The 27,209-nt window shown below is 43.8% G+C and overlaps 2 protein-coding genes across 4 annotated transcripts; one reads left to right on the forward strand and one right to left on the reverse strand.

Annotated features, from left to right (window-relative positions):
- Positions 1-3,039: 3,039 nt before the first annotated feature.
- Positions 3,040-12,110, forward strand: NIM1K (NIM1 serine/threonine protein kinase; the record flags this gene model as incomplete). The annotated part of the gene is made up of 4 exons (XM_082497666.1): positions 3,040-3,110; positions 3,668-3,906; positions 9,026-9,294; positions 11,361-12,110. 4 exons carry the CDS (start codon positions 3,040-3,042, stop codon positions 12,108-12,110), a joined length of 1,329 nt encoding a protein of 442 aa, XP_082353792.1.
- Positions 12,111-12,165: 55 nt separating this feature from the next.
- Positions 12,166-24,944, reverse strand: HMGCS1 (3-hydroxy-3-methylglutaryl-CoA synthase 1). 3 transcript variants are annotated; one of them, XM_082498089.1, is made up of 10 exons: positions 22,289-22,351; positions 20,174-20,631; positions 19,653-19,778; positions 18,983-19,147; positions 18,092-18,260; positions 17,808-17,978; positions 16,906-17,012; positions 16,433-16,558; positions 15,999-16,162; positions 12,166-13,750 (listed from the first exon to the last, which is right to left on the reverse strand). In XM_082498089.1, exons 1-10 carry the CDS (start codon positions 22,303-22,305, stop codon positions 13,724-13,726), a joined length of 1,530 nt encoding a protein of 509 aa, XP_082354215.1. In that variant the 5' UTR covers positions 22,306-22,351; the 3' UTR covers positions 12,166-13,723. The 3 variants fall into 3 exon arrangements, with proteins under 3 accessions (XP_082354215.1, XP_082354214.1, XP_082354213.1); XM_082498088.1 differs by lacking the exons at positions 12,166-13,750; positions 22,289-22,351 and adding exons at positions 13,806-15,598; positions 24,885-24,944; XM_082498087.1 differs by lacking the exon at positions 12,166-13,750 and adding an exon at positions 13,806-15,598.
- Positions 24,945-27,209: the final 2,265 nt, after the last annotated feature.

The following is a 27,209-nucleotide window of genomic DNA, read 5'->3' on the forward strand; positions in this document are numbered from 1 at the left end:
GTCAGTACCTGGAAATATCTGAAAAACAAGGTTAAGCAAGAGCATGTTGGGCTAGCACAGGTCTTAAAGGTTTGATACGTCTATTCACTCTGTCTTGTGTGACTTTTTTGTAGTGTTTCTTGGGTTGTTTTTTTTTTTTTTTTTAAATAAATAATTTGGGCAGATAAATTCGTCTGAGGTTTTTCAGGTCTCCAGCCAGCCAGACTGGAGAAAAAAAAAAATTAAATCATTGTTCTTCATTGTATTTGGATGACTTCTGTTTCTCTTATTTCTTCCTTCTTGCTTAGAATTATTTTCTTTTACAGTCAGTGCCCTTTTATATGATATCAGGGTGGATTCTACTGGTTTAGGTTACAGGAAGGAACATAGGCCATAAATAGATGGTATATATTCTGCTAACACCAGGAATACTGAAATAGCTCATCTTAAAAGACAGGGGAAACCTAGCCAGTTGGCCACGTGCCAGAAGATTGCAGAGTTGACAATTAGTGGGAAGTCTGAAAGAGAGATTAATGGTAGGCTTGTGCTCTAAAAAAGAGCACGTTGAGCCCCAGGAGAAACTGAGCAAGGGCAAATTCTGCAAGAGCCATGTGCTGGTGCCTTAATGCAGTTTTGCCTTTCTCTTGACACCCCTGGCGCCGCAATTCACATGTGGTGTTTTTGTCTCTGGGATACTGTTCACATAGACTGGGCTAGCTGCCTTCTCTGCCCTTACTGAATGTATTCAGGAGGGGCTTGTCTAGGTCTGTTTGAAGGAAATCCTTCTTATGTGGTCAGCCCTTTCTCTACAGCCAGTTAACTGCAAAGGCCCTGATTATTTTTGCCAAACATGGTCTTTAGCTGGGTGACTTCTAATGCTGAATAGGCTGGCATTCATAAGATGCAGCTATCCAGAGCATCCTGGGGAGTTTTTTGTTGGTTCCCCTCCCCCCCCACTATTAGTAGTAGTTTTGTGTTTCTCCTCCTGCAAGAGCAGAATTGTCTGTACCCACCACTCTGGAGTGCTCAGGTTATAGCTATAAGCTACAGCTGTTCTTTGGTAAGGTGACAAGAATGTTACTGCCCATCCAAAGATATTTAATTAAATAACAGCTTGTAACTTGTACATGACATCTCTGACATTGCTCACGGACTTTTCCAGACCTTTTGTATGGACAACTGGAGCTGCTGTGGTTTTCCTCAAGATCAAACAGCAGAATGGGAACAGAGTTTGTCCTCTCTAATATCCAAATCACTGTGGTGGTGTACAGCAAACAAGTGGCCTCCAAAAGCCCTGCTCTGCCAGAGTGCTGTTCACTGTTAAAACTGTGAAATGCAGTTGAATAACAAGTTTTTTGTTACCTAAACCACTCTTAAAATTGTGTTAAACAGATTAAAACAGAGAACAACCAGAATTCAGGCAAACCTGCAAGAAATCATCCTTTTCCCAAATGGAGAAGGAGAACAAATAGAGAATGTAAGGTTTGGGTTTAGGTGGGCTTTTGGGTTGCTTGGGTAGAGTTTGTCCTTCCACATAGATTTTTCTTCCTTGGTATCAAATAATAAAGTTAGAGGGAACATTTGGTGTTGAGGCTGGTTTGATGGGAGAATACTGAAGGCTTTGTTCAGTTGCCACTCAGTCTCTCCCCTACTAACAATTTCAGGATTTGGCCAACAGTTATTGCACGTATACAGTACTTGTCAGGGTTTTGACGCTATTTAGATCCAGAGAATAACATATGATTATTTATTATTATTTTATACTTTTTCTGTCGACCATGAAAACAGCCCTTTTCTTCAAACAGGATTGAAACAAAAAGAGTAACAAGAGTTCAAAGGCATCATGGAACAAGTACAGTTTCTCTCCATTCCAGTCATAAACTTTGCCAGCCCTAAGTTCGCAGCACGCACAGTACGAAGCATCCCTGGCTTGGAGAAGTGACAGGGAGAAGTGATGGAGCCTCCTGTACCCCGAGGGCAAGGAGAAGCCAGCTCTCTGCTTCTCCCTAGGCCGCAGCATGGAGAGGTGAAGCAACTTGCAAAATCACTCACATGCGTCTCAGGGCAAGGAGCAGCTTCCCAGAGGCTGGGTCTGTAACCTCGGCCTCCCTGTAGAAACAGCAGAGTGCTTCTGTGCCACTCCAATTCCCATTTAATGAAATCGTCGCCAGCTGCCTTTTCTGTGCCCTTATGTGGTGCCTTTGGCCTCTCCTCCTCTTTTCTCACACAGGAGATTGGGGTTTAGAGGGCAGCTCCACCTGGCAGTGTCACATGCCCTCTTCTAGTGTGGCACCTTAGGTGACTGTCTACCTTCCCTAAGCTCCAGGCATTGAGTTACTGGTCTAATTCTCTCCCCCTCAGTCTGCTGAATCTCTACACGATGGCAGTGAGATGTCTCCCGCATTTGTCAGTTGGGTGGTGCTGCAGGATGAAAGCAGGGGAGGTGAGTGTGTCCACCACCTGCGCTGTCTCAGAGCTTTCGTGCAAGGCTCACTGCCTTCAGGTGCAGCTGCTTGATTAGCAGTTGCTGATCAACTCCCATTTTTCAAGGTTAAAGAAGAAAGGTAAATAAGGAAAAAAAAAAAAGTTATACTGCTTTAAAAGTAAGTGATTGTGTATTTAGAATATGGACTTCTTTGTGCTGCCAAACAGAATTAAATTGGTGAAATAGTGTGTGGTGTGCTGTCATTTAGTGAAGCGTATGGCTGTTATGTAAAGGTTTTAATGACTTTCTCATCTGTCTGCTTAGGAACACCATGCGTCTGGCAAAATTTTGAGAAGGCTCAAGGCGTTAAAGAAAGCTCATCTAAATAAAGGAGGGTTAACGTGACATTGCAGTTACTTAATCCTGTATTGTCCTGCCATGTGACTGCAGGGATACTGAGGCGCAGCGTTCTTTTGCCTGGTGCACAGATTATGCTTTTCCTGTCATCTTCCAGGATCAGTTGCTTTGCTAAACCTGCCATGAGGAGGAAAGAGGGGAGCCTCAAACTTTTTACAGCAAGGCTTCAAGGCACAGTAGCATTTCCAAGGCACAGTGACAAGCTCACAGGCTGAAGAATGAATCGAAGGCAAACACTACGTTCATCTCTTGGACTGGTACCAGAATCAAGGAGAACTACGCTTTTAAGGTCAGCTATTCAAATTAACGGGAAGCATCTGGATTTATTCAGAGTAGTTAATCAGCTGTTTGTCTGAGCTTTATCTATCAAGTTAGTTTTCAAAGCAGCAAGCTAAAACCTGAAAATTTGTGTCAAATGTTTTGCATGTGTCAAACGTACTGCATAGACAGTGAGCAACCAGCCACTTTCTTGCACAAAGTTTACAGTTTTAATTGCAAAGCCTCTTTTACCTTGTAGATGAAGATCCTGACATACTAAATCTGTTAGTGAGAGAGAGATGTAAACAGCTTCCAATTTTATCTCTGATTTTGAACAGAACTCCAATATGTAGATATGCCAGATTTGGTTTTGAAGTAATTTCCAAACTAATCCTTGGACTTTCAGTAAGCTGCTTTTTTTGCTAAGTTTGTCACAGTGTCCATTATGTGCAGGATTGCATATCCTTCCAGAATTTTCATTTAAACTCCTTATCAAGACATCTTGTTAAATGGGGAAGTGATTACCCTATAGACTATGACAACAGGATATGTGAATGGAGGAAGTTTTGGGAAACACCGCTATTCCAGGTGGCATCGTGAGGACAGCGGAGAAGACGATGGGCACCCGGAGTGCTATGGAGGAGATGAAGAGAGCAGGCAGCACAGGCTGACCCCATTTGAGAAATTAATGCAGGATATGTCCCAGAATGAAAAAGTGGTGAAAGAATTAACCCTGGGAAAGAGAATTGGCTTCTATCGAGTCAGAGGAGAAATAGGAAGTGGGAATTTCTCGCAAGTGAAGCTTGGAATTCATTCTCTAACCAAAGGTAGGCACCACTGTGTGGGTCACCTGTGTGCTGAGCATCCTAGTTCTGTATGTATACAAACAGACCTCTTTGGGAAGAAAGATGCTGTCTGAACATTAAATACACATAGATGTGTCTTTTTGGTGGTGTTGTTGAGTGACTCTATACACAAGGTCACAGATAAATTATTAGGTTTAGATTAGGCTTTAAAGAAACCAGATAGCAGCTATTACAAGAAAAGTTCATACCTGCACTTCATGGAGTTACCACATCTCATCCCATGGCTCAAACACTCCACATTTCAAAGCGTGGTGTTGTGCCTCACCTCCTACAACTCATTCTGTCCATCTGCCCTCTTCCCTGCCCCAGCTTATGGACTGCAGGGCTGTAAGCAGCGAACCCCCAGGACAGCCTGGCTAGGCCTGCTCCTGCCTGCAGACAGAGCTAGCAAGGCTTCCCTTGTTTCATCGCAAATTTTACTAGTGTGGACAAAGCTTTTATTTGATAAAAGCAGTTTTGGTGAGAAATTTTATATCTGCTTTATGGGCTCATTTGCAGGTGGTTCATTACTGTAAAAAGCTGGGACAGGGCTATAGGTGTGGTCTGAGCAGGTGCAAGGAAACAACCTCTGGTACAGCCAAAGCAGGGTTTGTGTTGAATTGTCAATTATTTTTCTTTTTTTAAGTACAGAAAAGCACCCTTTATGGTGCTTCTGGGAAGAACTAGAAATGCTAGGTAACTGCAGTGAACACTTCGGTTATAGGTTCATCTGTCCTGTTTCTTCTTCTGCCTCTGACTGACAATAATAGAAACTGTTCTTGTTTTCCCTCAGGGATGACTAGTTTTCCTCGCATCTTTGTACACTACTGTCCTGTTGTTTTTTTTTTTTTGTCATAGTCTTTTCTTTCCAATTTGATTGACTCTCCTTCCCTCCGTCATCTTACAGGTGAGAGAACAAGATACACCCCAAAGCCTTCATGCCATGTTATCTGTTGTTTTCTCAAAGCACCTCTTTCTGCCCAGACTGCAGAGGTGTGAAAGCTCACATTTATCCCTCATGTGCAGCAGTTGTTGCACTGGGAATCAAAGTGGGGAACTGATGGTATTTATTTTTTCCAAAATTAAGCCTTCCTGTGCCTAAGGGTTGCTTTAACTGGGTGTGGAATTTTTGGTTTTGCTTGTTTCAGAAAAGCATCTCTGTTCTACTTGGCCCACAGCAAGTTATTTCCTCCTCTGTTCTGTGATTTTTTTTTTCTTCCAGAGAAAACTATCTTGTGCTTGCTGTTGGAGGAACTGCTGCTTCTGTACTGGGAACAGGAGGAATGCTAATGAAAGGAAGTTAAAAATTTGATCTGGATGAATCTTTTACCTATTGAACTTACTTAGGAGACAGGTTGCTTTAGCATTTGAATAGAGCTGATATTGATTGAAAAATTTTCAACTTCAGTGAATACAGTAAGCTTGGACAAACTAAATACTTTTTTTTTTTTTTTTCTTGAAGAGGCTCTTTTTCACCAGAAAATTCTCAAATTATTTTTCTTTGGTTAGTAGCTTTTTTTGGTTAAAATTTTCACTGGGCAAGGAGTTCATTTCTTGATATGAAGTTTGCAACTATCATGAGGAAGGAAGGATGAAGCATAAACACTTTCTGACTCATATGTCTGCCTTGATCTTATCTGTCCTCATAAAATACAGTATGTGGATGGAATAGGAACATGCACATGTGTGCACACACATGAGCAAATGCATGCATACACACACACCACCACCATCCACAAAGAGGATTCTGTTTTTTCCAATAGATGTACATAGTTGTGTTGATAATGAAGTGATGTTCCTGCACAGTGCTAATGAGTACAAGTCTCTTTTTTTTTTTTTTTGCCAATTATATAAATACAAAGGCTTCATTATTAATGCTGTTTGTGTCCCTGTGGTAGGGGGAGGTGTATATGTTGGGGTGCTGTTCAGATCTTCAGTTATTGTCATAGTGTTAAGTTCTAAGCATGGTCTCGTTCCTTACATGTCACCCTATATTAGAAAAGGAAACAATTTTGTTCTTTACTAAGATGAGCTTTTGTAATAATTACATGTGTGTGCTGTTTTGTAGCTCTTGTGATCTGTTGCAGCAGGATACGTGAAACAAAGTTTTCTAGAGGGAAAGAGGAAAAAAACTGCAGGATCATACTGGATGAAAAACCTTGTTTCTCTCACAAGAGCTGCTTTGGTTGCTTAGAGGATGAAGGAGAATCTTTGGTGCTATGATGTGTATTGGGTTATTCAGGAGCATAGCCCACTTCAACAACTTGAATTTTGGCAGAGATTTTCTTCAGAGACCTGTGGAGCTGCTTGCCAAGTAGATTCCTAAGCCCTGTGTAACCTTTATTTTACACATCTTCCAGCTGACAAATGTAGTGTGACAGCACAGCTGAATAGATGCAATTAAGAGCATCCAAAATTTACAGCTAGTAAGAAGCCAGTCTAATGTGAAACATCAATTGTAAAGGCAGGAATGTCCAAGCACCTAGTTAACTTTTTTTTAAGCAATTTTAACTTAGTTGTGTTTGCATTTTGTTTCCTTTGCCATCATAGCATATACCACTTCTTCCTGAAATTATTTCTCAACCTCTTCCTAACTTTTTTTAAGATTTCATCTACGTCTTTTCAAACCTTGCCATGCGCTGCATGTAGTCAACGAAAATCTCTTGCTACTCAGTTTTAGCATGTAAATAAGCTGCTTGCTAAAAACGCCCTTCTGTTCAGCACTCCTGCTATGCAAGGGTAATACAGGATTTGTAAACCAAGCGTTTTTTGGAATGAGTTTAAAAAAGTAGAAGAAGGTGTCAGATTCTTTACACTTCAAGGGGGCTGGTTTTCTTTGCATATCACGCATATGCAACTGCAATGATGTAGATTTAAAGGAGCTCGGTCCTGATTTATGGTAGCATGTGAACAGGATCAGGTTCTTCAGTTCTAAACCTCTTCTTTTTTTATCCCCTTTCCTTTTAAAACTTTGCAGCAAAAGTGACAAGGAGGAATCATAAATTCCAGCAAAAAGAAAGGGAAGGAATTTAACCTAGAAGATTATTTTTTTTTAAAGCCCAAATGCCCCCAACTTTTATAAATCAAGATGTAATGATGCCATTACATAGTTAAGAATGTAGGAATTGTTATCCCTGTAGTATCTAAGCATTTAGTTGTGCAAATGTTACCTATTGCCAGCTGATGCTCTTTCCTCTTGGTTTGGGTGATCAATACACTACCAATGTGACAAGGGTTTTAGTCTTTCACCCCTAGGTTAGCAGTCAGAGTTCTGCCAGGATCAGTTTCGTGTTTTGTTACCATTCAATAGCTGCATTTCCTCCCAATCCACCATACTGCCATCAGCACCATGCAGGAATAGGTACCCACTTTCCTAAGGGGCTCACTGGAAAGCATGGAGCAGGTCAGAGAGAAGTAGTGTGGGGAAGAATGCCCTATACCCACCATGGGCTCCTTCTGAAAAGAGGCATATCAGAGGATAAATCAACGCCTTTCACAAGAATCATATTTGCTTGGAATATCTGCTTCACTTTAGTAGGGAGATCAACTTACGCATGTATATTACTAAGAAAGCTAAATGTACCAAACATGGAGTTTTCTTGATCTGTGCAGATACATGCATATGTATCTTTAACACTTCTTTAGACCTGTTGAAATACTAAACTTGAGTTAAATAACTTTGTAACATTAGGTAAAAACATTTTCAGTGCTTTTATACCAGAACACATGTACAAGTGTAGTAACCTTCTCACTCTTCTCTTAAAGCAACAAGTAAACAATGCTGGCTTTTTTTTTTTTTTTTTTTTACTCCCATGTAGTAGAAACCAAGGTGAAGGTGTTGTTTTTTTCTGAAAGATTTGATAAAAGTGATTAATTGTTAAGAGATATGTGAATGTTTGACTAAGATATTCCTGGGGAATAAAAACCTTCTTCCCAGGAATAAACAGTTGTTTTTATTGCCATGATCCAGTTTAATTTTGCTGTCCTGATAAGTTATACAAAGCCACTGTAAACCTATTTTAATCAGACTAATCCTTCAAACACCAGCTGTATTCAATAGAGTGAAGACAAAAGCCATAACCTACCAATTAATACAGAAACATAAGGGCAATTATGACTGACCTGTTCATACTGCTCTGAGCTACCCTGGGGATGTGGTGCAGCTGCAGATGTGTATGTGTGTTTTGTGGCCCGTGGCTTCACTGTAGATATGCTACAGAAACATGTAGAACTTCACAGCAGCTTTGCATTACCAGGACAGCTTAAGACAGCTAGACTTGCTGTCTTACAGGATCCCTTCCAACTTATTCTACTTCACTGTTTTTTTTCCTTCCTCAGAATAAGGTCTGTGTGTGATGTGGATTCACGGCCCACTGTGGCATATAAACATAAAAATGTACTTTTCCTGTATTCTGTACAGTACCAAGAACTACTCATACATGAACGTGTTGGAAAAACTGGCACAGCTATCCTGAGAAAGACAAACCTCTACAACGCTGATTTTGGTAACTGAGAACTTGTGGGGGTATGGGACAAGAAGTTAGGGAAGAGCTCTGGAAATTGCACCAACTTAAAACCACCTCTCCATTATAACCTTGCAGGCTATAGCCAGAGCCCCTAAATTACACCCAAGTTTGTCTGTCTGCTCTGAAACAAAGCACCTAAATTTGACACCTCCATTAGTCTGAAAGTACCAGGCTCAGGCCTGGCTCATCTGAAGAGCACTGAGCTAAGAACGAAAGAGAAAGCACAGACTTTCTTTACCAGCACTGGACACAGAAAGCAGATGCTGTAACTGTGGCCATCAGACACGTATTAGCCTGACAGCAGTGGTGCACACTAATTCAGCAAATGAGTTGATTAGCTCTTGCAATATTCTACCAGCCTTGAGCTACCTCAGCAGTGCGTAGGATGCCGTGAACGGAAAGGGGCATGGGTGTGTGTGAAAGATGGCAGGGCTTAGCAGGCCTCTGCAGCTTAGCTTATACTGATCAGAGGTGAAATTTTATTGCAATTCTATAACCAAGCATCGTTGTAAGTAAATGGTATTACCAGTTGTGCCTTTTGCATTAACAACATGGAAAAGCGTTTTTATTTTCAGAGAGAGTTGCAATTAAGATTTTGGACAAGACAAAGCTAGACCGGAAGACTCAACGTTTGCTATCTCGTGAGATATCCAGCATGGAAAAACTGCACCACCCAAATATTATCAGACTGTATGAAGTGGTGGAGACACTCTCAAAACTGCACCTGGTGATGGAGTATGCAGGAGGTGGGGAGCTCTTCACTAAAATCAGTACAGAAGGGAAGCTACTAGAAACAGAGTGTAAAATCATCTTCTCCCAGATTGTGTCTGCAGTGAAGCACATGGTAAGTTGCTCTTCTTCCACAGGCATGTTGCCCCTCACTACTCTAGCAGATTTTGTGGAGGTATCTCTTGGTTTTCAACTAGTAGGTTTACTATTACCAAGACTTCAGCCCATATTTCTGAAGAGCAAAACAACTACAGAAGAGCTGTCTTAAAGGATCTGAGAGAGCTTTCACATCCACCTTGACTTGCTGCCTCTCTGTTGACAGCTTTTGGGAGGAGACTGAACTGGGAACACCTGGTGGGTTGAACCATCCGTCTAGCAACACCCTTCTCGTGTCTGCTTTAAGTTGCTGTAGGCACCAGCTAACAAAGCTTCATTTCTTCCCTCCAGCTATTTCAAAACATAGGATCAAACCACTCTTCCGCTAGAACAAAGCGTTCCAGAGAGGAGGCCTGTTAGGTGTTGCAAACATCCAGCTTGCTTATTAATGAATGTGGGAGACTGGCACTTAAGGCAATTAATTTCTGGTCCTCTTTGGCACAAATCTGAAGTTAACACCCAGCAAGTCACTTCCCCTTGCCTAGTCTCCAGTATTGCAACTGGGTTTAGGATGATACTATTTATGTAGACTCCAAAGTATCTTACAAATGCAGAAAAGGAGCAATTAACTACTTCAGTACCATCTCCTCTGAACCTTGCACAGTAACTACAGCTACTTCAATCAACTGCATAAAAACATGGAAAGACTGTTCTGCAAGTTTGAGAAGTATTTGTTAAAGTTGGCTCAGGGTGCCCTCCTGTGGCTCATGTTCTCCTACCATGTAATAGCCTCAGACATCAAAAGCAAAAATGTTCCCAGATCAGACATCTAGAAACTGCATGACAAACTGCTCGTGGCATATATAAACAGCATGCATTTTTATATATTTTGACAAAATGGTCATATGTCCTGTAAGTGACCGATTAGCTTCAACACCTTTTCCATGGGACAGGTGGTCAGCAGCTACTGGAACTCTTCTTAGCATTAAACCCTGACTACCAAGCTGGCCAGCCTCTTCATTTGTACACACAGACTTCTGGAAAACGTTTCACTTTTGCTAAGCCATCAAATCCAGGCTACTTCAATAGCATCTCACTGCTGCCAGTCCACACAAAGACAGAAAATCCCTGCCTGTTATGCATGACAGTTTAAGTCTTAGGATGCTGAAGGGTTTTCCTTATTGCCTCCAGATACATGCACATTGTTACTTCAAAGGGTAGGGCAGAGAGTGCTCAAACACATCCATTCCTCCAAGTCATTTCAAAGATGAAGCTAAACCCTTACCTAATCAAGACAGGTATATTGCCACTAAGCAGAGCAAACTCAGTTTCAGTCCTTGGCTACTACTTGCCCCTTCTAAGGGAAAAAAGTACAAGTTACAGCTGTCCTGGTTTGAGGACACCACGACAACAGCATATGTATTAATTTTAGATTTCTGAAACTAGCGGCCACCACTGAACTTGGTGTCTTGCAACAATGTAAAATACCACAAGGCAGAAGTCTGTGGTCCTTTTCTTCTGCTACCACTAGTTCCTGACAGGACTTTAGATCACACAACAGAATTGTAGCAACTTAATTTATCTGTGATTACATTCACTTGGTCAACTAAATGGTTTCATGTCATAAGTCCACCAGCTTACAATATATACAAAAATTGAATTAGTTATAAAGAAATTATTTTTGTTACTTACATTGTTACAGAAATGTAGTCATTGCAAAAGCAAGTGTTCTGAACTCTGAAAAAAGATTTTTGCACATGAAGATATCTAGTCTTGTGGGATTAGCCATGATGCCATCACAAATCTGTTTCATGAAAACAGTTGATATTTGTTAACAAGAGACTGCCACTCTTAAAAACCCCATCCTTCTTCCCATCTTCTCCACCTACTCTATTGTTTTTGTATCAGTAGAAAATTAAGTTAATTTTGTTTAAATATTTTAACTTTTCAATTCCATTGCAATGCTTATTTCTGACTTGGTCCAAGATAATTTCTTCTATGTGGTAATTAATTGATGGTAACAGCTAGTCACTTGAGAACTTTCCTGTGAACAAACTAATACCAAATTTTCTTCTTGTTCTACAGCATGAGCATAATATCATTCACCGGGACTTGAAAGCAGAAAACGTCTTCTACACCAGTAACACCTGTGTTAAGGTGGGAGACTTTGGATTCAGCACAGTAAGTAAAAGAGATGAAACTTTAAATACTTTCTGTGGCTCTCCTCCTTATGCTGCCCCCGAACTCTTCCGAGATGAGAAGTATGTTGGCATTTATGTAGACATCTGGGCACTAGGAATCCTGTTATACTTTATGACGACGGGTATCATGCCATTTCGGGCAGATACAGTGGCCAAACTGAAAAAGTGCATTCTTGAAGGGACATACAGTTTGCCTCCTTGCCTCTCGGAAGCTTGCCAGAAACTGATAAAAGGAGTCCTTCAGCCAATACCAACCGAACGATACTCGGTCAAACTTATTATGAACAGTGAATGGATGCAAGGAATACAGTACCCCAAACCTTTACAGCCGTTTAAACTGGATCCTAAGTACTTATCTGACACCAGTACACTCAAAGAGGAAGAAATCGAAGTGAAAACTATTCTGGAAGATCTGGGAATCACAGAAGAACATATTCAAAATAACCGGGGAAGAGATGCACACAGCTCAATCACAGGGGTTTACAGGATTGTTTTGCACAAAGTACAGAAGAAAAGGGCACTTGAATGTGTTCCTATCATGTCCCATCCAGACCCCAAAGAACAAGACTTGAGTAGAGGAATCAGTTCCTGCAGTGGGATGAAGCAGACATCCAAGCTGTGTTCTATTTTATAAGCTGCACTGCAGACTTTATGCTTGACACATTTAACAAAGGGTTTTATTCACTTTTCACAAGTTCTGGTGTTACATTTTTTGTAATTTCTGAATAAACCCAAACGCCTCATCTCCTTTGCATTTCTCAAGTCACCATGAAGCGCTGAAAAACAGAGCTCTCCTGCATTTGTTTGTCCCTTGCTCTAGACACATGATATAGCCAGTGCAAGAACCCCAAATAAGTAAGACAAGTATGGGATCATTAGTGGAGGTGACCTTTTAGTAAAGATCAAATAGTATTGCATTTAACACACTTGGGAGATTCTCAGTACAGGCATTTGACAACTAACTTCTTGGAAAGTTGTACCTCAGCTTGACACAACTATACCACTGCAAACCAGCACAGTTTTTGCAGAGAACTAAATTTAAGCAGAAAGCAGGCCATAATCTAAACTACAAATTCTCCTTTAAAACTTCTTCAGCAAATTAAACAAGATAAAATGTACATAATTTTATTTAGTGAAACAGCAATGCTGTTGGTGTTGACCACAGTTCCTAATTTGTCACAAGTCAGAAAGGCAAATTGGGATATGCTGCTTTAACCTGCATGTGTGGTTGCTATTCCCAGTGCACAGCTGGCTGGGCTACCATCTACTAACCTCCTGACAGCTTCCATCACTTGAACGATTCTGACAGTCTAGAACTGCTTGGACTCCAGTTGCACTCCAATAAAGATCGATTTAAGCATACTCCAAAACTTACATAGTTTTAAATTCTTGCTTTAGCACTAGGTATCAGTAAGCTGAATGCAACCACTAACAGAATCCCTTTATATCTTGAGCATTACAAGCTTGTACTAACTCCTGCCTTACTACTTTGGCAACAAAGGCTGTCACAAAGCCAATTTTGACACTCCTGACCACTGCAAGTTAAAAGCTGGATAGCCTGAGAACTCCAATTGTTCTGAGCATCACCAAGATGCAGATACTCCAATTTTCAGCTTTAATTGATATTTTATACTTTAATCTTCAATACCGTCAGCTCCAGTGCAAATGGTGGAAAAGTGCAGTAGCTGTCTTTCTGTGAACAGGCACAGCTGACATCCTAAGCTAAGAGTTGAACCTGTATGATTTTATTCAAGGCAAGTAAACTACTACAAGGTTTAGAGAGGTACTGCTGGTGCTTTCAAATTTAAGGGCAGGATGCCTTATCTATTATGGGGACTGATGATCTCATCAGTTGACTTTAAAAGGAGTAATTAATGTAAATGAGCAACAGAATGACTCTGAAAAGCCACTCATGGGAAACTGGACTTAGTGAGGCTCAGGTAAGTACAAAGCAAGAACCAATCCTCCTTCACAGTTTTTCTGAGGGGGATAAAACATACCATCTTTCATAAGACAGTAATAAAGATGAATTGTATTTCATAAGCTGGGAATGAATTCCTCCACTATAAACAGTTTCCATATGAAAGCATTTAAGTTATCTTGAAACACAGCCCTGAAATAATGGTTTTGCACCAGCCTAAGCTGGTGCTTTCCCTAAGCAACCCTTTCTTTCCACTTCTGTAGTGGAACATTAGGAAGAAAGATCCAGAAGGTCCACACAGCTTGTGAACCCACAACTTCGGGTTTTCATAGGGCCAGTTTCCTCTTTCTTTCCTGTTAAAGAAAAAAAAATGCATCCTGAAAACCCAACAAGTCAGCACTACTCCAGCAAGTTTCAAATATCTCAAACTTTATTTTAATAAAGAATCAACCTCATGGACCATGAGGTCCCTGTGGTTAACTTTGTGCCAGTAGCTCCCTTCTTGGCTTGTCCACTGCCAGCAATGGACTTTGTTCCATGGCAATTTGTTTTTCTGGTGCCAAGGTAAGTTTCGCGAGGGCAACCTAAACCAAAATACTTGCAAACGCTATCATCATGCATCATTGCTCCATCATTTTCAGCAGCACAAACAGATTAGTATTCGTCAATTTATAATAAACAACTATTTTACCAAGGCTTGACTGTACAAATACAGCAAGTTATCGAATTCTGGTGAGTGACAGATAATACAAACACATCATTACACACAACAAAAAAAAAAAAATGTAATTTAACAGAAAAATCATTTTTTGCTACTTTATATTAGATAATGTAGCTTTGTAGAATTAGCAAAGAAATAAATTCAACAAAACTTCATTCTGTACATTAGCTCAATTTAAATATATATTACAAGCTTACAAGGCTCATGTCCAAGTTCATTTCCAATCTGGGTTTTAAAAATACTCCAGAATGGCATCCCCATTAGCATTGTATATCTACCACTTGCAAAATGGATAGCTTTTAGCTTGCATGTTGGGAGAAAAAAAAAAAAAAAAAAAAAAAGGAATAAAAGACCCCACTCCTACAATATTACCAATAGGGAGAAGGACTTCTAAGTACAAAGCCATATTCCAAGTTAGAAATAGTCTTTCAGAAATGTATTATATAGAGGATAGCAAGAGGCCAGAGCTCCAGACAAAGTGATCTTCCTCCATTCCTTCATTTGCCAATTGAAACAGCTCCATGATGTCTAGAAAATTCAATGTCTTGAAAATTCTGCTCCCTTAGATACTTCTACTAAACAATCCTGAAAGGTGCCAAATCAATGAATCCATTTCTTTAGAAGAAAAACATTACTACCTCCCTTCTTTTTCCTCTTTCCTCCCAGGCTGTGGTGATTTATAATGCAGGTATAAAACACGCAATATGGACGTTTGGGGAATTACGTAGTAACTAACACAGTGTGTCACACAGTTTCTTGGAAGAAAACCACCTGTCAGTCTCACCATTCTTGATCCAGTCATTTTGACAGGAGAGAGAGATTCTATTCTGGCAATGACTGTTACTTGGTTCTATACCTTTCCCAAAGCACTGGGGTGATGGGAGGTAGGCTGGGAGAAGAAAGGGAAGGTGATAAAGGGAAAGAGAAAAAGTGCAGTATTCAGAAGACTGACTGGTTACTGTCAAGGCACTGAGAACCCTAACATTAAAAGCCTGGACTATTTTGCCACACGCTTGAGTACAAGTAGAAGTTAACAGTGTAGGCTTCAAGTCATTTTACATGGAAAGAGCAAGCAGAAGATTCTTTTTTTTTTTTCTATGTACAAAGACCTTGTAATAGACTACAGCTACAACTTAGCAATTAAAGAAAATTCAGACACGTTAAAGAATCCACACAGCCCCTCCAGTATATTCATGATTTTAGTGTTCTGAAAATACTATATCAGCACACCATATTATGACAAATCTTTTCAAGGAGCTTAAACAGTTTTTCCGTGCTCCAATGAAGTACTACTGTACACTGAAACTTCAGCACTACTGCAATCCTTTTTCTCTCTCTCTCACCCTACCCTCACACCTTGTTTCATTCCCCACCTCACAGAGGTATCTTAATGCTCCCCATTGGAAATGGCAACAGTAACGCCTTCAGATTCTGTTGTTGCAGGGATTCTTGGCACTTTCTTAGCAGGGCTTGGGATGTGCTAAGAAGAAGGGAAAAAAAACATTAAATACAGTTTTCTAGTTCACAGACACTCATACTTCACGGCTAGTCCAACTTTCAAACAACGTTCACGCTACACTGGACAGCTTGGTCTTAAAGTCAGTCAAACCGGTCATGCTTCATGCAAACCGATTATGTGAAAAGAGCCAGTTTGTTCTTGATTCATTATTGTTCAGCTTCATTCTTGTTATGATGAAATGTACTTTTTAAAATCCCATGTTCAATTTTTTACTTCTGGCTTGTATGTTACATATGTTAACAAAGTATTGAATGCAACTTGTTAAACCACTTCCTCTTTTAACATACATGCACATGCTAAGACAAGCACATAAACCGTTCCACCATTTATATCAAACTCTAAAAGAGTGCTGAGTGTTCACCTCATGAACAACGCCTGGGTGGACAACTTCAACTCCTTCCTCCAGAGGTCCATCACCCATGAGCGGGCGCCGTGCATAAGTTCTCCTGTGTTTTTCATCCACACGCACAAGGTACCATGTTCCCTCAAAGAGATCTTCAACCGAACACTGTGGAATATAGTTGGCTGCAAAGAAGCCAGTAACACACGGTTAGTTGGTTCTGGGAAAGGGTTTTACACAACACAGGCCTTTGCAGTTTGGACATAGTAAGCCAGAAATAACAAGTCTGCATTTTCATTTCAGCCATATCAGGCCAATGAACACAAGCTATTCAGAAGCAGAAAGGTTTGGACATTTCCTTCATTCTACACCCTAATCATTTAAAGGTCAGGTGAATTAAGTGATGAGCATTTTGCTGTAAAACTAGAAGTGATTTATACTTATGAAGATCTTACCCAAATGATGTGTTTCCTGTCTAATCTTCATGTTTTCAGCAAAGACATCGGGTGCAATACATTTTCTTGAGTCAAGTCTTGTTTTGAGATCAGAAAGGCTGGCAGTTATTTTGTCCAGTCCAGAACCTACAATATAAAACCATCGTGTAAGGTAGCACCAGCGCTGAGAACTGCACACTAGCATGTTAACATTTCAAGCCCGTTCAAAATATTTTGCGTTACAGAAGATAAACTTTTAGTCATTCAAAAATATTGTCAATTACTCAATCAAAACTTCAACAGAGTTTGAAGAATATTATTTATTTGCCCAAGGAAGACACTTAAACTTTCCCTGGAGCTGGAACATTTCTAGTTTAGCATTACTGTCATTAGGCATTGGTCTGCAAGTTTACTTATGTGGATGGGTAGTGTAGCTTGGCATTTAGAGGTGAGCTGTGCCAGGGACTTAATTAACACCTCTTCCTTTCACTCACCAGGAGTGGCATCCTGTGTAACTCTGATGGAATACAGCGTAGCAGCAAAACCAGAGCCGTATGAGAACACACTGATCCTCTGTCCTGCCAGCTGCTCTGGAGAGTACCTGCAAAGCAAGCAACAGTTGTTTAGTGAGAATTAAGCTAAGGTGCCAATTTTAAATAACTAGAAAGTGCTGCTAACTTAGAAAAAGCAGACAGCAAATTATACTGACAATACAAACTTAGCATGCTATGTGTATAAATAATGACTTTTAAAAACACAACTTCAAACTCTGCTGTTGTGTGATGAGTTCCAAAGCTGCCTAAGGAAAACAGAGCAAAGAAGTGCCTAGAATATGATTATCTAGAAGGCAGACAGTTTTCATTCTTAAGCAACCTAAAGCCTAAAATGAACAACCACATTTTGGAAGGCAAAGTCAGAATAAAGGAGAAAAAAACGAGGAATGTTTCAATTTAAACTTGAAATGATTTTGTAAAACTGTCATTGCAAAAAAAATAATTGTTAAGTAAGACTAATTTAATGTGGATTTGATTAAAGTGAAACAGAGAAGGCATTCTGATTCTCTTTTCCACTGCAGTGGAGGTTTTTTTGGGGGCTGGGGGGAGGGTAGGGAGGTTGAAGCTGGGAAAAGACACCACCTTACAAATAAGATCCTACTTTGGAAAGCAGTAAGCGGCTGTTTCAGATCAGCTTCTGACACAGAAATTTTGAATCGGCTTGTCACTTGAACTAATTGTGTGTGCAGAATAAGGTTTTAACTTTAGTCCTTCTGCTTAAAGCAATCTTAGTAGGAAAGGGGTTGCTAGACAGTGCTTTTACAGAAGACTTTCTGAAACAAAAACCTTTTATGACCTTACATATAAAAATCTATGACTTTTTTTTCCAATTTTATGCTTACTGGGCAAGAAGAGAGGCAAGGCAACCATAGACTGAAGGAGTATACATATTTCCATTCTGATTGGATACAAGTAACGAAGCTTTGGTTTTCTGATTGAAGAGCTCTGCACTAGCTTTCATAAAAGCTTTTTCCACATCTCTGTCAAAATATGTATCTTCAAGTTTTACATCCCTGTTAAAAACAAAGTTCAGAAACAATTACTAAAATAGCAGAAAGTAAAAGCACACCTTTGATGTGTAACAAATTAAGGTTGTACGAATAAAGAAGACAGTAGCTATTCTCACCTGAAAGGCTCCAGACCACTGAAAACACCATTTGCTGTTTCTGGGTTCTGTTCACTGAGAAAGTCATTCAGCAAGAGTCTAGCCACGGATTTCTGTACCAGTTTACAGTAGGGAGAATGAAATATCATGAATCCAAAGTCATTCAAGGTGAAACGTCTGTCCATCCCCTCTGGAAGTGGCAGAAATGCGGTGTTACAACTTATGTTTAGTACTTGCTTCAACTATGAAAATGAAATAGGGAACTGGCAGGATACCAGTCATCGCAACATGTCAGCATATGAGAGATAACCGTAAGACTAACTATTGCTGTCAAGTTCATTTAAAACACTGCTGAAACTTCTATTTAAAAATTAGTTTCTCACTGATCTTTTGCAACAACTAAAAATGTTTGCCCTTCTTCTAGAAAAAGCAAAGCTAAACAGAATCTCTGTACTTCTACCCAGCATTTTGACATAATAATCTACTTCATTTACCTATCTAATCTTCACACCTATGCTTCTTGACTGAAGCAATTACTAAACACAAGGGGTAAAAAAAAATAATCAATATTGTTACATAACATTTAAATGTTAACCTCAATATCTTAAGAGCCTGGGTGGAGGGGGAGAATAACAGGCTTTTAAGCGAGGTATTATATATAACACCAACAAAAGCCTGTAGAGACTACTGCTTACTGCCTGTCAGGTACTTAACTATACCAGAACAGAAATCAGACATTTCCTACAGGAGAGAGCACACATTTCAATCACCTCGCAACACACAAACACAAAGACAGGGACCCACGTACTAGCCTTTAGATTGGATGCTAAAACTTGAAAATACATTGTGTGCATAGTTAACACATTCCAGCATTCACCAGATCTTGCAGTATCATCAGGTGAAGCTACATACCCTTTTGCCACTGGGCGTGGATTTTGTTGCGATAGACCGTATAGCAGCGATCTAATGCACTGAGGTAGCACTGTATAGATAGTTTGCCATCAACCACAGGATATTCGGAGACCATATCTGGTTTATAGAAGTCATAGGCGTGCTGCATGTGGGTTCCACGCAACCCTGATGGACAGAAATTGACAAAAGTTGAAAGTTACTTTATTCAGCTGCTTTGAGTCAGTTTGAATGCATCACCTAACCCACATGGCAAAACAAGCAATATTTGGCCCCAGCCAAGCAGGTCACAGCACTTCAGACCCTTTAAGGTAATGTTTCACACAGTTCTCAACTGCTTCTTAAGTACGTAGGACTGAGCGTGACAAACAATTTTCATAATTTTGCCTTGGAAGTAGAGCCCTGTGTACTAGTAGCTCTATTCCACTCTTTGTCAATTTTATTGAAGAATCTCCAAGGAAATAAAGAAATAGGAGCATGTCTAGTTGTTCCTTGCTGCCTCCTATAACGGGACTTGGCCAAGTTAGCCCAGAGCAAGAAGAGACAAAGTACAATTTCTGACATTAGTGGGAGTTAATTCAGCCCTCCAGCAATGCACAAAAAACAGGGGACAGCCTTCAGAATGGATCCGGTTACCCGGCCGAATGGTAATTTGTTTTCTCACAGGACTAACCTCTCTCAAAAATTAATGGAGCATTTGGACCAACTAGCATAGCAACAGCACCAGCTCCACCTGTTGGCCTGGCATTTCCAGTGGCATACACAGCTATGTCTCCAGCAACAACCAGTGCATAGCGTCCTGTGAAAAACATACAGAAATAAAAATGAGAAATAGCCAAGAATCTATCACATTTTAACATCCACCAGCAATTTTTAGGCTTTGATTACAGAGGACGGGACCTCACATTTAAGTGGCTCTTCAGTCCTGACTTCCCCCCCCCCCCCATTTCAATTTCCTCACAGCCACCAAAATTTACAGAAAAAGGCCAGTGATTATTAGCCGTGTTGTTATTTTTTGCACTGTATTTGAAGTAGTGGAAAATGCTCAGACTATTTAAGAAAAATACTTCAGAAGAGAAAAAACAGTTTACCCTCTGGGTTTTATAATGGTTAAACACGAACACTGTCATTATAAGGCAGAGTACTAAAAACCAGAGGATGATGTGATTTTTCAAGAAAATACCCTGAACTTACCATCCCAAGAACTGGACTCAATCCAATTAATAGCATTAAAAAGAGCAGCGGTGCCTCCATAGCATGCATTGGTGGTGTCGATTCCTTCTACATCTGTATTACCAGATTCTTCAAAGAGCTGCATCAGGACAGTCTTTACAGATTTTGATTTATCAATTATCGTCTCCGTTCCAACTTCTAATCTCCCAATACAATCATAGGAAAGGCTGTTCCTCTCCATGAGCTTCTGAACCACAGTCAAGCAGAGAGAATTGATATCCTCTCGGTCGGAGCAGAAGCCCATCTTTGACTGGCCTAGCCCGATGGTGTATTTCCCAGCATCCACACCATCGTACTTCTCCAGCTCTGTCTGGTCAACATACTGAGAGGGAAAATATATTTCCAGTGCAACAATTCCCACATCTTTGGGCCAACAGGATTCAGCATTCACTGGCAGAGACCCAGGCATCGTGGTAGATCTTTAAGAAAAACAAACAAACAAACACACAAAACCAGCTGATTTACTTGCATCCATTTTGAGACACGTACTTTCACTTTCTGCAGGTTTATGGGAAAAGTTAGATTTCAGTTATTCTACAAGGTCATTTACAAAAGGTAAGCCTTTGCCTCTGGGGAGATTTTGGTCTGAGCATACTGAAAACATCATTAGAAGTTTTGTAAAATTTTATATTAAAAAGTACTTTTAAGTGAAAATACAAATTTCAGCCCTGGAGATGAACAGATGTAGGTTAAGCCCAAGTTATTTCACTGAAGCAAAACACATGTTTAACAAGCATTTGAGAAATTTGTCTTGATGTTCATTATTCTACTTTTGCTTATACCCAAAGTCTCAACTTTACACAATGAAGCTAGAAACACTGGATTTTTGTTTTAAAATGTTGCTAGTTGAGAACTGAAGTTTACAATTTATCCTTACCAGGAAATGTCTGCCTTTAAACAGGCCAGGACTTTTCAAAATCGTTTTCATTTTTAAATTAAGTCTTTTTTTTAAAATTAAGTCTCTGGTTTGTTTATACTTGCAACAAAGCTATCAGAATTTTTTTGGTGTGGGTGTTGGGGTTGTTTTTTTTGTATTTTTCATTGGGTTTGTGGTCTGTTTTAAGCATACTCTGTTTTGGCATTCCAGAACACTGGAACGCCTAACACCAGGCCTGGAGGAATATTTCACAGGCTGAGATGAACACAGAGCAATTCTCCCTGACAGACCACATTTTCTTGTATTAACCCCGCAACTCTACTGTCACTATGCTTGAGGCTATATGACACTGTAGAATATACTGTATCCTATTACTTTAACCCTACCCCTGTTGCCCAGACAGGCACCATCGTCCCATACCTTGCCTTCCAGCCTTACAGACCACTTGTCCCTTTTGTGCCCAGCTGCCTGTACTGTCACGCTGACCTTACCTGACCTCTTCCATAAAACCACAATTATGAGCTGTATAAAGCCTTTCTCTGCAGGAATGATGGCTTTGCTGGACGCATATTAAGACAAATGTTCGGGAATCATTAGAAGTGTTTTCTGTTACAGGTAGTCTTAGGTAAGACCTAAAGTGAGAGCCCGTGGCTCAACATTCATTTTGATTGTCTCTAACAAAGCTTTAACCCTACCTATGAGGTACCTAAAATAACCTACTTAAAAATTAAGTATTTCTCTTACAGCTTTTTATTCACGTTAAAATGTGTACACGGGAGAAAAAGGCTATTTAAAGCTGCCTACCGAAGCACTCAGGAACAGCAGTATAGCACACCGCTGCGCTTTTAAGCTAAAAAACAACCGATTTCGCTTTTTTTTTCCTCCGTACCCTGCTGCCAGCGCAGCTCACCCTCCCGCGGCCCGGCGGGGGCCTCTCCTCCCTCCTTCCCTGTCACGAAGCCCCTCACCTCACCTCAGGCGATCGCCGCCCGGGCCTCGCTGAGGGCGCTGAGGGCAGCGGGCCCACACCCCCCCTCCCCGGCCCGCCTCAAGGTTACCCGTGACCAGCCCAGGGGACAGCGAGAAGCCACCGCGCTGGCGGTGGAGGAGGGCTCCACGCCGCGTCCCACCCGCAACGTGGGCCCACCACAAGGCGGACCCCCCCACCCCCCCTCGCCTCACGCCCCCGCGGCCCTTACACGTTGCGGAATCCCATGACCGCCTTACCGGCGGGGAGGACAGCGCATACACGCTGAGGCGGCCGGAGCGGGCAGGCGCGTAGTGCGCAAGGGCGGGAGAGGATCCCGCCTCTAGGGTTTAGGCCCGCCCCCTGGGTGGGGAGGCCCCGCCCCTCACGGAGCTAACCCCGCCCTCCCTAAGATTACTCCGCCCCTCCCGGGGGTGCGGTCAGGATCGGGCAGCGCCGTCGCGGCTCCGGTCCTGCCCGCACCCCCGGGAGCGTGGAGACCGTGACGACGTTGTTCCCTTAACCTCCTTGCGGGATAAAACCCCGGGAGGCGAAACAAAAAAAAAAAAAAAAAAAGACCCCACCAGCACTCCAAATGCCTGTTTCGGGGGACACGTTTTACCCCAAATCTGCATAGGCACCCCGGGGGGGGGGGGGGGAGGGGGGGAGAGAGGGAAGAGGATGCTTTCCGGGGCTCCCCCTATGAAATGTCGGACACGCCACCAACACCCCAAGGTAGCGGCTAGGGAAAGGACTTAGACGTCCCAGCTTCCCTTCCGGCACAAAACGCCTTGCTTTCTGCAAAAAAGAGGACAAAAAGGAAATACAGATCACTGGCAGCTCAGCGCAGTGTATGGCAGCCATCCCCAAGGGGCGAGCATTGTACACAGAGCAGAATGCATTTCTGCTCCAAGAGGCAGAAAGGTGGAGGCTGCAGAGGTGCTTAAAGGCTTAGTTTTAATAAAAGTGATATAGTAAAAGGCAATGCACTTGACCTGTAACAGCCATAGAACAACTGCAGCTTTTAACTGGGCAGGGAATTATTAGCAAACTCAGGATTTGCCTTATTGGTAAGGGCTGATGAAGACTCTGCTCTGTGGTTTTTCCTTACGGAACTTTGAGATCAAAATTGGTATCTAAGTCATATTACACACTGCAGTTCTCAGACTAAAACTTTCTGCAGAAGACAACCAAAGGGAGGCTTTTCCTACTGTATTCTCATGGCTCACCCAACACACTTCACCTGGTAGCTGTCAGGGCCATCGGGCTGCACCACAATGAAAAGCATCGCTTTATAAGCTTGCTCTGGTCACTGAAGAAAATGGGACATTTGACATCTTAAGTCAGTCCGTCATTACAGGAAAAAAATTGTTCACTTGATGTAAACCAAACAGGTTTTTTGTCCTCCTGATCAAATGGCAAACAACATCCCATCATTGATTTTACTGAAAATGAGAGTACTCAAAAGTCAGGTTTCTTTTAAAACAAGGTGAATCCCAAATGCTTTAACATATAAAAATGAGAAACCTACTTTGTTTTGTGTCCCCTGAAGATTGTGTAGGGAATGAGGGAGCAGTGCCAAGCAGCCACTACTTTATGCTAGCGTTGCCAGAAATACCTTCTCCCACAGCAACTGATGGGCTTCCTTGCCTTTGTTAAGAATTTGGAAATAATCTGTCAGTAATTTGACTTTATTATTTCCCGCTTAAGTTTTTAATTCACACAGAACACTTGACTGAAAGTTCGAAATCAAGCCCCTCAGCCTGTTTGCTACAAGCGATGCATTTGGTGACTGCCTTTGGTGTTTTTACCTCCAGAGGACTTAGGGAAGAGACTTTGCTGGTCTGAAGCACAGCTGCTTCAGGCTGATTTTCGGAAGTTAAACAGTGATGGTGTAGCAGCTTCAGCTATGACATCACTTAGTCACCCCTGCAGAGCTGAAAGGTTTGCAGGTACCGAGGGTGTGCGAGATTCCCATCACGCCACCAGCAGTCACCGCCTCCACCCGTGCGTGGACGTGGCACCCCCCGCCACCCGCTCACCGCCCAGCTGACGGGATGGGGAAACTGGAAAAACGCGTCAAAACACCAAACGGCAGAGACGGCACCTCGAATTCACCCGTGAGGACCCACCCGCAGCGCCTCCCCTCCCGCCGGCTGCGCCCCGGGCACATCCTGGACCGGGACCACCTCAGGGTGCCGGGATGCCCACACCCCTGCGACAGTCGTCATCACGAAAGGCGGCGACGGCATCCCTGGGGGCAACACCCGGCTGCCATCACCCTGCGCGACGTGGGGGTGGCGTGGGCAGGGGGACACGGCGGCCCCACCCTCCCCGGGTCGGGTGGGCGGCTCTGTCGCGACACGGAGAAGCGACACGCCGAAGGGGCTGCCGCTTTCAGGCTTCTTCGCGGTCCCCGAGGCGGGGGCAGAGCCCGGCGGAGCCCCGCAGCAGCCGCCCACCACTGCTCGCCCGGCCGGGGGGGCTTCCCGGCGCGGCGGGCGGGCACCCACGTTAAGGGGCACCCAGACACGCCTCTTTTTGTTTCTTCTTTCCCCCTTTTTTCCTCTCCCCCCCCCCCGCCCCCCCCCCCCGCCTTGCCGCACTGCAGGCATTACTTATTTCAATCGCGCTTGCACCCACTGAAAACACCGCTCCCGGCCACGCCGACCCACCCCCACTCCCCGCGGGCGCCTCTGCAGCGCCGCCGCCCCACGCGTGTTTCCCCCACGCGGCTCCTCCGCGCTCCCCTCCCCCGTCGCGGCTGCAGGGAGAGGCGGGGGCCGCCGTCCAGCCCGAGGGCCTCCGGGTGCCGAGCCCCCCCTCACCTCTCGGAGGCGATGGCTCCCGGTGTCGCTCGCGGCTCCTCGCCCTCGCCCGCTGGCACGCACGGAGGAAAACACGGGGCGCCGGCGCGCGGCGCCTTTAAACAGCCCCGCCGCCCGGGCTCCGGCCCGCGCCCTGAGCGGCAGCTCCACTCGCCAATCACAGCTGCCACCGCCCAGATCCCGCCCACCGGCCGGCCCGCCGCTGGCGGAGAAGGCGGGGGGAATGGTGTGAGAAAGTGACGCGGCGTGGCCAGAGGGCAGCGCGCCAATGAGGACGCGGCAGAGGCGGCGGGCGCTCAATGGGAGCCGAGCGCCGCGCGGGGGCAGCCAATGGGAGCGCGCTGCCGACCGCGGGTGAGAGTAGGACGGCTGCCGGTCCCCGGCGAGGCGAGCGGGCGGTTGCTTGGCAACGCCAGGCGAGGATTCCCCCTCCCCACACACATACTTCCCGGCCCTTCTGAGGGCCGCCTGGCCTGTCGCCTCGGCCCCGGCCCGCGGGTCCTAGCGGCCCCCAGGGCTGAGACCGGGCCCGGAGGGCGGCGGGTGAGGGCCTGGGAGGCGGCAGCGGCGGGCTGAGAGGAGCCCCGGGGGCTGTCGGGGGCGGCGAGGCCGTGAGTCGCGGGCCGGGGCGGGCGGGGGCCTGCGGGGCAGGGGGAGGCCGCGGCGCCGGTAGGTCGCCTGAGGGAGCGCAGCCCCGCGCCCCGGGCCTGTGACACCCCCGTTGCCTGTGCGAGGTCCCATGGTGGGCCAGGACCAGGCGCTCGGGGCGTGCGCAGGGGCTCTGCCGGCAAAATCCTCCACAGAAGATGTGATGTCCCATCCTGCCTGACATGGACCCTCCCGAAACCACCTTGCCCCAGCTTGGTGGATCCGCAGGGTGCCAAGCCGTGTCTCGTGGCATTACTGTTATTTGGCCTGTCGGCAGTTAGCTAATGGATGGGTTCCATGTGCCAGCCTCTGTGGCCTTTAGGTCCCGTGATGTTTATATACATAAAACCACCTAACCCATGGCTACGCAGGTTGCTGAGCATACTCAGAGAAGTCTTCCCTGCCCGTACTGGGAGGACAAACCTTTGCTGCAGGTGGGAAAACTGCTTGATAAAAACCACACACAAATCTTAAAGCCTGGATGACTTGGTTGTAAAACACTGCTCAAGTCAATGAAGTACAGTCCCTGAGCAGCTGGTGTCAGGTTCTGTGAGATCTGATTGCTGCAGCTAGCAGAAGACAACACTTTGCTCACCACACACCGTGTCAGGGTGTTAAAATGGTGTTATTTCCACCATCTTAGGGGCAGGTAAAAATACTGTAAAAGAAAGAGGAAAATGTCATTGAAACTGTTAACTCCTATCATGTTTGTTCAATCTGTTTTGAACTTGTAACTGTTCTGCTATCGTCATGTAAAATCACAGATTTGTCACATAACTCTTTGTAGTGTGAGGATTGAGAAATGCTACTGAGAAATTGAGAAGTTTTGTTTGCACGTGTTATGCTGCACACGTCTGATAAGTTTATGCCAGGCTGCGCACAAGCCAGTTGCATTTGTAATTCTGAAAAAACACAAGGGCAAAATGCAAATTCAATAGGTGATGGCGTAGTTACATCATGTAGTTACACTGTTATCTTCTGTGCCTACAGACCAAGTGGACTTCTTGTTAGAAAAGTTGAACTTCAGCTCTGCGAATCTAAAACTGCAATTCCTCCTTTTCCCTTCCTACCACCAAAAAAACCCCAAAACAACAACTAAAAAACCCCAAGAACAAACAAAAAAACCCAAACCCCAGAACTGTGTCCTTGTTCTAGACTTCAAAACAAGTTCTTAACATCAGCCTCTCATGGGATGCTTTGCTGGCAAAATGTTTCCTGGCATTGGGGTACTGGGACTGTTGTGGCTCTAGAGAAGAACAGGTGCTTGGGAGGAGGTGAAGCAGTCCATCTCGCTGAAATTGCAGGTGCTGGTATTAGGGCTGTGGGTGCACCCTGAGACCGTGCCGCCCCTTCCCCGCACACTGGGGCTTGGCCGCCTGGGCGCACAGCCGGCTCCGGTACAAGGTGCTCACGCCACCTGGCATGGGGCTGCAGCAGAAAGAGCTGCGTGATGAGGGGCTGTGAGGAGCCTCTTCGGTGGCCTCTTCCCCTTCTCTTGGGAACTGCGTGCAAAATTGTAACCTCATCTGCACAGCGCCAGGGGTGTGCCGGTGCCTGGCTGCCTCCCTTGCTGATCCTGACCCACTGACATGTCTTCCCAGCTTCACCTCCAGCCTGCTCGTGGCTACAGACTTGTTCCAGAAACCGGGACTCTTGGCTGACCCTGCTCACCGTCAC

Source organism: Vanellus vanellus (assembly GCF_965231255.1).
Source record: "Vanellus vanellus genome assembly, chromosome: Z".
Taxonomy (NCBI): Eukaryota; Metazoa; Chordata; class Aves; order Charadriiformes; family Charadriidae; genus Vanellus; species Vanellus vanellus.